Source organism: Zeugodacus cucurbitae, chromosome 3 (genome assembly GCF_028554725.1).
Source record: "Zeugodacus cucurbitae isolate PBARC_wt_2022May chromosome 3, idZeuCucr1.2, whole genome shotgun sequence".
Lineage (NCBI taxonomy): Eukaryota > Metazoa > Arthropoda > Insecta > Diptera > Tephritidae > Zeugodacus > Zeugodacus cucurbitae.
Genome location: NC_071668.1, coordinates 70,471,375 through 70,484,021, shown reverse-complemented (window position 1 = coordinate 70,484,021; position 12,647 = coordinate 70,471,375). Strand labels below are relative to the sequence as shown.

The following is a 12,647-nucleotide window of genomic DNA, read 5'->3' as shown; positions in this document are numbered from 1 at the left end:
TTTTACGTTATTAATTTATTCTTTATTTATTATTCTTTTTTACTCAAAAATATTTTTTGCGTCGGAATGCAAAAATTATTTCCGGACTATAAATATATTTATATAAATAAATTAAACCGAACCAAATTCCCTTGTTGCTCTGTAGTTTTTTTTTTGTTTTTTTGTTTAATTTTTGTCTGGCTCTTCTTACTTTTTTATTTTCTATGCAGATTTTGATCAGTTTAAGTGAGTCCGCTAAAATCTTAAGCGCTATTGATCTTTCCATTGGAGATAAAGCCTCTTTCTTACTACGACAAAACTTTGAATTCTTCCAGAATTGGTAATTCTGCATCCATTTGATAGATATATCTCAACCGTCTACTTCCATTTTACGAGATATTCATATGTGTCTAGAACACAAAAGTCCAAGTTAGAAAGACCTGATATGAGCAGTTTCAAATATTATATCAAATACTTCTACAGTGGAGTTGCCACCGTTTGGGCAAAAAAAAAGTATAATTAAAAACACATGTATGTACATATGTGTCTAAACCCGACAGCTAATTTGACAGTCAAGTCTTTAAGAAAATTCCTCACATCTAAAAACCATTACTATTTAAAGGAGAAAACGGTGAGCATTCAATAAAAAATACAAAATCTAATTACTAACTAAAAGAATAAATGCGAAAAGAATTAAATGTGTAACACTATAAAAGTAGAAGAGAACTCAAGAATTTATCCTAACCAGCCATCCCAACAACTACTTTCAGTTTAGCAATAAAAAAATTATATTACCATTATCATGAGGTCAGAAACCTTTAATATGATTTTGCAAAGTTACGCTCTGAAGATATTGGCAAAGCTATACGCAAAGCCTACTCAACAAATTGCATTCAGTACACACATACAAAATATTGTATGTATACACGCACATGAACACATGAAAAGTAACAAACAAGCCATCTGATTGGCTGAGCGCCTACAAGTGCCGACCAATCACACGAAACTGCACTCTAAGGCATCACACTCACACTTATCCAAGTAAGTGGAGCACAACAATGGAGTTTGGGGAACATGGCGCCTTTTTAAAAGCAGCTAAGCGTATATAAATTTGTATTGCAGTTAATTATAGACGCTTGTAGCCATTTTGCTTGTGTTCACTTTTATTTATATATTTAATCTCTAGGAAATTAATTAGCTAATTTCCTAAAGTCACTTTTTAATATAGTTTTTAGGAATTCTTAGATTTCTTAACAGTAAAAATTATATTTTGTAAATCCTGTCAAAGGCAAGAAAGTGGTCTCTGGTCGCAGGAGATTTTATTGTATCGAAGAAAACTTGTCACCTGATGAGGGGTTTTAATCTTACTCAGACGAAATAAATGTTTTTGTGAACTAAATATCCGCCATTAGATGATAAAGAAATGCTTCCATAATTGAAAATATATCTCTAATGGAAGAGTCTTATAAAAATTAGAACATTTTTATAAAGGTCAATAATGTCTTTAGCTTTCATAGAATTTATTATTATTATTTGGCTTTGGCCAACCAGACTAACCTAACCTCATAGAGGTTAGGCTTAACTATGGTTTCATAGAGCCATTAAACCACTGTTGTTGATAGTCCCCACCTTTTTCTAATAGCCCCTCTACAGCAGTAAGGGACTACTGAAGCCTTTCTCACACTCTCCTCAATGTTTGGCTTCCACGAGAGCTTCTTGTCTAGGATAAGTCCCAGGTATTACACCTTGTCCACGCGTTGTAGACATGAGACTACTAATAAGGAGAGGAGTGGCGTATAATTCTATATCTCTTTGAAAATAATACAAGTTCAGTTTATGGGATTAATGGCTAAGCCACTTCTTTGCGCCCATCGAGTTACTACGCTTAAGTAACCTTGTGACATCTCATATACAGGGTTTAGGTATTTTCCTTTTACCATAACATAAGCCGAACGCTTTGATGTTCGCGTTCCTCCAGTAGTTCATTCACCACCAGGATCCAGAGTAACGGAGCGAGTACACCACCTTGAGGAGTACCCTGTTTACCTTTCGACGTGCACTTTCACCCCATTTCGACGACAATTCTATCACTAAGAAGACTGTAGATGACAAACTTGAGATTTTTAACGACCCCAAATTCAACGAGTGCGCCATTGACAGCTTCTGGACTTACATTATTGAAGGCCCACTCGATGTCGAGGAAGGTGCCTATCGCGTAAACCTTATTAATAAGAGCTTCCTCCAGCCAAAGCAATACAGAGCGTAAGGCGGTGTAACCTAACCTAACCTACAAAGAAAAACTTTTTTTTTATTTTTGTAATCTGTACTTTATTGCCATATTAATATAAACAAGAAATATAAATATTTATAAGACAAACACCCTGTATTCTTTTGATTGATCAATATTCCCTTAGTTGCTATGACAAGTACAGTTGCCAAGGGGAACTAAATAAACCAAAAAAAAAAAACAATTGTCAATAATAAAAAAAAAGTTGTGTAAAAAAATTGTAAAATTAAAAGAGTTGTAAAAGAGTAAAAAGTTAAAAGCTATAATACAATAAAAATTTGTAGTAAACTAATTATAATTATTATATTCGACCAACAGCTTAAATCATGGAGGTTGCTAGTGAGTATCTACATAGTACAGTTAAAAAGTTCAACATTCCTAACTGAACTTCCCTCTTTAGTACCCATTAACAATGAGCTGGAACAACGCATCTCCGATGCCTTCTGCATATTCGATCATCACGGCGACAAGCGCATTGACATACGTGAAGTGGGCACTGTCTTGCGCTTTCTCGGCTGTGTGCCTACCGAGCAGGAGATAAACGAGGTGATAGCGGCGACTGAAATGGAGGAGTCCGCGGGAGATGTGCATCTCTCAAAGTTTATGCCGTATGTGGCGCAATTGTTGGCGGAACGGAAGTGAGTATGAAGTAGCAAAATGAAGAAAAAGCTAAAAATTTCATCCGCAGAATGGAACCCGCATCACCGGAGAAAATTCTCGCCGCCTTTCAAGTGTTGGATCCAGAGCAGAAAACCTACATCACAAAAGAGTATATGAGCAAGGTGATGATGGAGGAGGGTGAACCCTTCACACAGGAGGAGCTCGATGAAATGCTTGCTGTGGCCATTGATCCCATCACTGGCAATATACCGTATGAGTTTTATATCAATCAACTGATGGTGAGTAGTATATACTTTTGCACTCTATATGCACTCAATGCACTGTATGTATTTGTATGTATGTGTAACTGCACTCTAGCATGCACCAGATTATTCAATTTATGAACTTGCTGCTAAATATTGTACTATGAGACCGAAAGAGGCAAAACGCGGCTCCAAATGGACCGGCAGTCGAATTAGTCTGAGATAAAGTTTAATTTTTTATTTTTTTTTTATTAAAATAGTAAAAACAAAATTTATATTATTTTATATAAATATTGTAAAATTAATTAACAAATAAATATGGTATATTTTCAGGTGTATCTATAAATAAAAAAGGTTAAAAACAAAAACAAATCATTAAAAGAAAAATTTATTTACGATGCAAGGTTTAACACTTAGAGCCATGAAAAGACGGACAAATATTATTTATTAATGTAAAACTCATTTACTTCATTACCATATAAACATAAAATAAAAATTCATCTTTCGATGACAACCAATAATTATTCTCTCTTGCTTTTGTTATAATTATTTTTTCCTTTGTAATCAAGGTAAGCTAAAAAAGTGCATATTTTTCCCAGTATAATTTTTGAAAATATGTGACAACCCTATGCAAACATTCTATGATATATTTAAATTGACCAATGGGTTTCTTAAACAGCTTACATTCGATATACATTCTAATACAGCTTACACAGTTTAATTTTTAAAACGGGTGGCAACTCTACTCGAAAATAAGTTTAAATTAAATACTTTTGGAACATTCTGCTTAAAACCATTTAGTTTGGCAGACATTTTGTAATATGCTCAGTTGCAACTCTATCTAAAATATGTCCAACTTAAAGGTGTCCAGAATGCTTTCCGTCATTGTTGTTATTTAACTAAAAAATAAATTAATAAATTTCCATAGAGATCCTAGTTGGAGTAATATATATCACAAGAATCGATTAAAGTTCGAATACTGCTCAAATTTGAAAGCAAGTAGTTTATTACTCTATAAATAAAATGCATAAAAACTTTCTCTTTGTCTTACTTAGCCTTATGAAGATGTGCCTGATAATCATGAAGTCATTAATCTCTAATTAGAAACTATTAAGTATTTTAAATTATTTCAAACAATACGGTTCTAGTTATATTTATATGGGGAAAAGTTATCTAATATGAGAAATAAAGAGGAGGCACATCAACTTGTTTCTAATTGAGGAATAAGCTCTACAACTTTAGAGATTAAAGAAACTTTCAAGGTAAAGCGCACGTTTAAATTGTAATAAAACCCGAGAGGCTTAACTTCTTCTCCTTTGGCACTACAGCCGTGGGTTGATCTTGACCGAGAACACTGAACTTCACCAGTTGCCTCTATGCTTTGCGAAGTCACGCCATTTGTACATTCCAAGTGCAGACAGGTTCCTATGCACTTGAATCTACTCTCTTTCCATTGGTTGCGTGAGCAGCCTTGCTTCCATTGTCCAGCCATTGGTCTCGAATCGAAGAATGTTTTCACTGAAGCATCGTCTTATATACTTACGATATGGACTAACCAGCAGATTTGTTAGAGTTTTATGCGCTAAACTATATCCTTGTCACCGTAGATCTCATACAGTTCATGGCTCCATATACTCCATGCCAACGCGGACGGGTCCAAAGATCTTGCGGAGAACAGTACTCTCGAATACTTCAAGTACCTTCTCATCTCGGGTTGTCATTGTCCATATTTCTGCGGCGTATTATAGAACGAGAATTATGAGAGACTTTTAGAGCGTAATTTGTACGTCGAGAGAGAGGCTTAACTATCATACTGAAATTACACAAAAAGAAAGCTGATGTAGATGATGTACTGCTAGGAATTATAGAGCAATCAATAACCTGGTTTGTTTATGGTCTCAGAAGCTTTGACATGGCTTCATTTACCTGAAGCAGGTTTATCTGAAAGTAATCTTGTGTTAGTAAAGCTTTATATAAATCAGAAGGTCATCTCCAGGTTGCCTATCATGTTCAACATTTTTTTCGAACGCCTTATGGGGAGTATAGCTGCGGATCTATTGTTAGTTCTAATATAAAATAGAACAGTAATATGGAAATAAGATTTTTTATAAGAGTGTACAGCTACTGAAGTACGCCGAAGATATCGATATCATTAGAAACAACACCCGCGCCGTTAGTTCTGCTTTTTCCCGCCTGGTTAAGGAAGCGAAGCGAATGGGTCTGGTGGTGAACGAGGACAAGACGAAATATCTCCTGTCATCAAACAAACAGTCAGCGCATTCGCGTCTTGGCTCCCACATCACTGTTGACAGTCATAACTTTGAAGTTGTAGATAATTTCGTATACCTGGGCACCAGCATCAATACCGATAATAAGGTCAGCCTTGAAATCCAACGCAGAATCACTCTTGCCAACAGGTGCTACTATGGACTGAGTAGGCAATTGAAAAGTAAAGTCCTCTCTTGACGAACAAAAACTAAACTCTACAAGTCCCTCATCATTTCCGTCCTACTTTATGGTGCAGAAGCGTGGACGGTGTCAACATCCGATGAGGCGGCACTTGGAGTTTTAGAGAGAAAGATTTTGCGGAAGATTTATGGTCCCTTAAACATTTTCAACGGCGAATACCGCATACGATGGAACGATGAGCTGTACGAGTTATACGACGACATTGACATAGTTCTGCGAATAAAAAGACAGCGGCTACGCTGGCTAGGTCATGTTGTCCGAATGGACGAAAACACTCCAGCTCTGAAAGGTTTCGACGCAGTACCCGCTGTTGGAAGCCGAGGAAGAGGGAGGCCTCCGAACTGCGAAGGAAAGAGAATAGTGGCGCTCTCTCATCGATTCGGCTATAACATATACTTGCATGAAATTTTGAATTTTTCTTTTCTACACAGGCTGCTTACAAAGTTCAAGTATTAGATATTGGTTCAAACGTGCTTTGGAACCTCAATTAATCCCGTAAGATTCCTATCTTTCACATATCCTACTTACATTGCAAAAACAACAAACTATTTTGAGGTCATTCTGCTGGAAACAACTTCTAAATAAATTCTTTGAAAATGATATTTAAGATTTAAATGTAGAATTGCATGCAAGAATATGTTGCAAGCTCATTAAATTTGTAGAGAGTTAATAGCAGAGTTTCCCCTTGAACAAACCAATTAGAATTCCCAAACAAATTTGCAGCGCTCAAAAATAATAATAATAACAAAATGTTCCCACAATAATCTAGAACATTTTCTTATAAGACGTTCTACGTGGGACCAAAAGACATTTTCCACCACCAACAGCAATAACAACAACAAAAGTAAGTCAAGTGAATTGCATGACGCAGTGTATCTTAGCTGAAATTCTAGTTGGAATAGGAAAACTCCTTGACTGCCAACTAAGAGACTTAAACTCACCCTCTCTTGTAAGAACGGACAGACATATACATATATATGTATGTATACACATTCCTACATATATATGGAATGTATATTATTTTCTTAGTGGTTAATTAACTTGAAAATCTGTTATCTAGTATTTCTTCAAAACATCTTGGAAACCTCCACATTGCTTTTGCTTTGCTTTCTGCCGCAAACTTTTCACACGCTGCTGCCAAGTGAGGAAAAAGGAAGAAAACACCACAAGCAACAACAACAACAAAAAGACGAAGAAAATCACAAATCGCGTGGGAAAATTGCGCAAAAGTTTAATTTCGAAATTTGTTACGCTCGAGAGCACCACCAGCAAACAACAACAAGAAGTAGTGATATAGCAAGCTCAACGGCACCTCAGCACGGCACCTGTAGGACGGACGGTAGCTGCCAAGCGCGCGTCTGGCGGACGCTGTGTGCGTTGAGTCACAGTGGTGGCGGAACTGGTGGTGATTGCGGTGTTTGTGGTGGATGTTTTGGTGACTTAGCGTGTGCACAACGACAGCAGCAGGGGCGCTAAGACACTATACTATTCTAAGGAAAATGTTAATTTGTCTTCGAAGCAAGAGTCAAGACATTGCAGTTGTTGTTGTTATGTCAGTTGTTGTTGTTATTATTGTTGCTTGCCACTGGTGTGATTAAATTATGCCATGAATGTTGTGTGATAAGCGTGGTAGAGGGTCATTTCGTAGCGTCTTAAATATTGCGTTCGAGTTGATTTTTATCAAAGTGCTTGTTGTTGTTGTTGCGCTGCATTATAGTTGTAATAATTCTCTATGCGCTGACGTCTCAGAAGACACATTATTGCACTTCTTCATGGGAAATGATTTTTCGACTGCATCAAATCACAAAAATATGCATACAACAACAACAACAACAACAATCACACAAATCACCACTGAACTGCTATTTATCTATTTGCTAAGGGGTGAGTGCCACCTCGATCTTTTGAGTTTGAAAGTTTCTGCATCTTATTAGTGTGTTGAAGGTGCAATTGTTGTATGCCACCCAAATACCAACTGTGGCGGCAGCGTAGTTTTAATGGCAAGGGGCGTTTGTTTGGCTTAATAGTTTTAAGACGGCATTTTTTCTTACTTATTAGTTGCGGTCGGATTTTGAGAGCGTGAGAACTCTAATTGGAAACGACACACTTTCGTAAACACAAACCGACTTAAATTCTTATTAAGTTATTCAGGTTTCGTTTTTGTTTTTTGTCTTTTATTATTGCGTTTATGTTAATTATATAACCACTATCAGCGACCACTCAACAATCTGTTGACTAGTCAACAAAAAACAAATTTTTAAGTTTGTTAAATTTGCTTATATTTTTATCTCAATTATAAAATATGAGGTTATTTCACTTCAGTGCTGTCTTCTATTTTTGGAAATGATATATATATATTTGGCGTAGGAACCACTTAGGCGATTATAGCCGAAACCACCAGAGCGCACCATTTATCCTTCCGTTTTGCAAATTGGCGCCATTTGGACATTTCAAGTGCAGCCAGGTCACTTTTCACTTGATCCTTCGATCGGAGTGGAGGTCGTCCTCATCCGCGACTTCCTCCAGCGGGTACTGCATCGAACACTTTCAGAACTGGAGTGTTTTCGTCCACTCGAACAACATGATCTAGCCAGCCTAACCGCTGTCTTTTTATTCGATGAACTATTCTCATCGTACAGCTCATCGTTCCATAGTCTGCGAAATTCGCCGTTGCCAATGTTCAAACTTTCTCTCTGAATAATAGGGTGCATAGCCTCTCACTAGTTTTGGACGCACTCTGTTAATATCCATATATGTACATATGTCCGAAAAACAATGAAAGACGTATATTGTGCTAATACAATTTATAATATTTGTCTTTATTCGATTTTATATGGTTTAGCTAATTTTATATTTTAAATGTTAGTTTTATACAAAGGTTGTCGATTTAATCAACTGCTTGCTGCGGATGGATGGTGAAAAACGAATGAAGATACGTGAATCGGAACGCAGGTCGAAAAAGAAGAAATCGCGGGTATCATTGACGATCCTTTCTATTCCTTTTTGTGTGGTGTACGGTGTTGTTATGTGTGTGGGTGTGTTGATGTGACAGTTTTCTTCTGTTCTGTGGTGAGTGTGGTGAATGTTATGTATCAGTGGTGTGGATTTGGATAAATGTTGTGTGCCAGTGTGGTATGTTGATGCTTAGTGAGTGTGGATGAATGTTACAGTTGGGGGTTGAGCCAGACTCATTTAAACATCCCGGCCCCCCTAGGCGAATGTTTTAGCCTAGCAGTCGCTGTAGTTGTTATAGCGTACCTACAAGGCTACTAAGGCTTGTGTTGCGCCAAGACTGTGATCCGAATTGGTCGTCAAGTTGATCGACAATATATGGTAATTTTTGTGTTAGTTTGAATGGATTATTCGTTACGGACTTATTCGACTGTCCTTGTGTATGCACTAATGTATGTTGTTGCGCGTATGAGAGCTCGTGATAGAGATCAATGGCTTTTTTACATTGCATTATTACTTTTGGATTACTTATTATGGACTTATTCGACTGTCCTTGTGTATGCACTAATGTATGTTGTTGCGCGTATGAGAGCTCGTGATAGAGATCAATGGCTTTTTTACATATGTGTGCATGTATGTGCATATATTTAAGAAAATATAATATGGTTTGTGCAATCCGGCTTGTTTTTCATTAAACATGTTTAAAAATGTTTGTAGGGTGTTGAGGAATAGACAGATTATATGTAGTATAAATGTTAGTATGTTTGCGCGATAAGAAGAGCGTGAAAACGGAATAGGTAATATGCGGTTATTTTATCCACTGCACCTTTTCATTACTTATTGGTTACTATGCAGCTTACTGCTTTCAGAAGCTGAAGGCGTATCGCCGGAACATATTGCAAGTGTCCATGTGCATATTTATATACTTGAATATGTTTTTTATATGTGTTATGTATATTTATATACAAATGTAAGCGCATTGGCAATTTGTGGTGTATATATGTATGTAAGTTTGTATATATTTTGTAAGTCGTGTATCTCTTTTTTATATCGGTATTTTGATTTTTACCGTCAATTATAATCATAAATTATAGCCGTTTAAATGGTTTTTGGTTACAGATGTTATTTTATCTAAGCCGAATTTTTGCATATAAATAAATAAAATCTGGAATCGATACAACTCAATTTATACCGCTTAAAGAGGTATGGGAATGTGTATAGATTGTGAGTTTATATTGCGTTTTCCGATCCAATTTATTTGCTCCTATTCTACAGGCTGCCAGCTGTTCTGTTGCTCGCTGTGCTTTGTTTCTGTTATAATGCAGCTGGAGGTGTGTATATTGTTGTTGTTATTTTCGAGCCCGTTTTTGTTACATTCACATTATGTTGATTATGTTATGTTAATGTTTAGTGCTTAGTTTACCGCCCGTTTGTTTTTGTATTTATGTTTGTTTTTTATTTATTTTTCTTCTGGACGAGTGATACTTATATTGCATACTTGTTTTGCACTGTTTCTTTCTTTTTGTTATAAGTTTGTATACTTATATGATTGTGTATATTTATACTCTCGCAACAAAAGTTGTTGTTTTATTTAAATATTTTGCGCAGTTGTATATTTTATTATTGTGTTAGTCACTGCACATTTATTTTATAAGAATATATATTCCGTTCACTGCAATTATTTACTTTTCTTTTTGTATTTCCGAATTTTTGTCACCGCATTTTATGATTTTAATGTGTATGTATTTTATTTGATTTTTTGGTAGTATCACCAATAGTGCCTTTCAGTAAGGCTCGAAGGACCATGAATAATAGGGTGCATAGCCTCTCACTAGTTTTGGACGCACTCTGTTAATATCCATATATGTACATATGTCCGAAAAACAATGAAAGACGTATATTGTGCTAATACAATTTATAATATTTGTCTTTATTCGATTTTATATGGTTTAGCTAATTTTATATTTTAAATGTTAGTTTTATACAAAGGTTGTCGATTTAATCAACTGCTTGCTGCGGATGGATGGTGAAAAACGAATGAAGATACGTGAATCGGAACGCAGGTCGAAAAAGAAGAAATCGCGGGTATCATTGACGATCCTTTCTATTCCTTTTTGTGTGGTGTACGGTGTTGTTATGTGTGTGGGTGTGTTGATGTGACAGTTTTCTTCTGTTCTGTGGTGAGTGTGGTGAATGTTATGTATCAGTGGTGTGGATTTGGATAAATGTTGTGTGCCAGTGTGGTATGTTGATGCTTAGTGAGTGTGGATGAATGTTACAGTTGGGGGTTGAGCCAGACTCATTTAAACATCCCGGCCCCCCTAGGCGAATGTTTTAGCCTAGCAGTCGCTGTAGTTGTTATAGCGTACCTACAAGGCTACTAAGGCTTGTGTTGCGCCAAGACTGTGATCCGAATTGGTCGTCAAGTTGATCGACAATATATGGTAATTTTTGTGTTAGTTTGAATGGATTATTCGTTACGGACTTATTCGACTGTCCTTGTGTATGCACTAATGTATGTTGTTGCGCGTATGAGAGCTCGTGATAGAGATCAATGGCTTTTTTACATTGCATTATTACTTTTGGATTACTTATTATGGACTTATTCGACTGTCCTTGTGTATGCACTAATGTATGTTGTTGCGCGTATGAGAGCTCGTGATAGAGATCAATGGCTTTTTTACATATGTGTGCATGTATGTGCATATATTTAAGAAAATATAATATGGTTTGTGCAATCCGGCTTGTTTTTCATTAAACATGTTTAAAAATGTTTGTAGGGTGTTGAGGAATAGACAGATTATATGTAGTATAAATGTTAGTATGTTTGCGCGATAAGAAGAGCGTGAAAACGGAATAGGTAATATGCGGTTATTTTATCCACTGCACCTTTTCATTACTTATTGGTTACTATGCAGCTTACTGCTTTCAGAAGCTGAAGGCGTATCGCCGGAACATATTGCAAGTGTCCATGTGCATATTTATATACTTGAATATGTTTTTTATATGTGTTATGTATATTTATATACAAATGTAAGCGCATTGGCAATTTGTGGTGTATATATGTATGTAAGTTTGTATATATTTTGTAAGTCGTGTATCTCTTTTTTATATCGGTATTTTGATTTTTACCGTCAATTATAATCATAAATTATAGCCGTTTAAATGGTTTTTGGTTACAGATGTTATTTTATCTAAGCCGAATTTTTGCATATAAATAAATAAAATCTGGAATCGATACAACTCAATTTATACCGCTTAAAGAGGTATGGGAATGTGTATAGATTGTGAGTTTATATTGCGTTTTCCGATCCAATTTATTTGCTCCTATTCTACAGGCTGCCAGCTGTTCTGTTGCTCGCTGTGCTTTGTTTCTGTTATAATGCAGCTGGAGGTGTGTATATTGTTGTTGTTATTTTCGAGCCCGTTTTTGTTACATTCACATTATGTTGATTATGTTATGTTAATGTTTAGTGCTTAGTTTACCGCCCGTTTGTTTTTGTATTTATGTTTGTTTTTTATTTATTTTTCTTCTGGACGAGTGATACTTATATTGCATACTTGTTTTGCACTGTTTCTTTCTTTTTGTTATAAGTTTGTATACTTATATGATTGTGTATATTTATACTCTCGCAACAAAAGTTGTTGTTTTATTTAAATATTTTGCGCAGTTGTATATTTTATTATTGTGTTAGTCACTGCACATTTATTTTATAAGAATATATATTCCGTTCACTGCAATTATTTACTTTTCTTTTTGTATTTCCGAATTTTTGTCACCGCATTTTATGATTTTAATGTGTATGTATTTTATTTGATTTTTTGGTAGTATCACCAATAGTGCCTTTCAGTAAGGCTCGAAGGACCATGAATAATAGGGTGCATAGCCTCTCACTAGTTTTGGACGCACTCTGTTAATATCCATATATGTACATATGTCCGAAAAACAATGAAAGACGTATATTGTGCTAATACAATTTATAATATTTGTCTTTATTCGATTTTATATGGTTTAGCTAATTTTATATTTTAAATGTTAGTTTTATACAAAGGTTGTCGATTTAATCAACTGCTTGCTGCGGATGGATGGTGAAAAA

At 35.6% G+C, this 12,647-nt stretch overlaps 1 protein-coding gene and 1 long non-coding RNA gene across 3 annotated transcripts; both read left to right on the top strand.

The window, feature by feature from the left end:
• The first annotated feature begins 2,444 nt into the window (after positions 1–2,444).
• Positions 2,445–3,611, top strand: LOC105216966 (dynein regulatory complex protein 8). Of its 2 annotated transcripts, none has more exons than XM_011191753.3 (4): positions 2,445–2,605; positions 2,667–2,904; positions 2,955–3,165; positions 3,463–3,611. In XM_011191753.3, exons 1-4 carry the CDS (start codon positions 2,593–2,595, stop codon positions 3,472–3,474), a joined length of 474 nt encoding a protein of 157 aa, XP_011190055.1. In that variant the 5' UTR covers positions 2,445–2,592; the 3' UTR covers positions 3,475–3,611. The 2 variants fall into 2 exon arrangements, with proteins under 2 accessions (XP_011190055.1, XP_011190054.1); XM_011191752.3 differs by lacking the exon at positions 3,463–3,611 and adding an exon at positions 3,245–3,403.
• Positions 3,612–8,298: 4,687 nt separating this feature from the next.
• LOC128920304 (uncharacterized) lies at positions 8,299–12,647 on the top strand. Its single transcript, XR_008470403.1, has 2 exons — positions 8,299–11,619; positions 11,733–12,647. It is a non-coding gene; the product is annotated as an uncharacterized LOC128920304 (long non-coding RNA).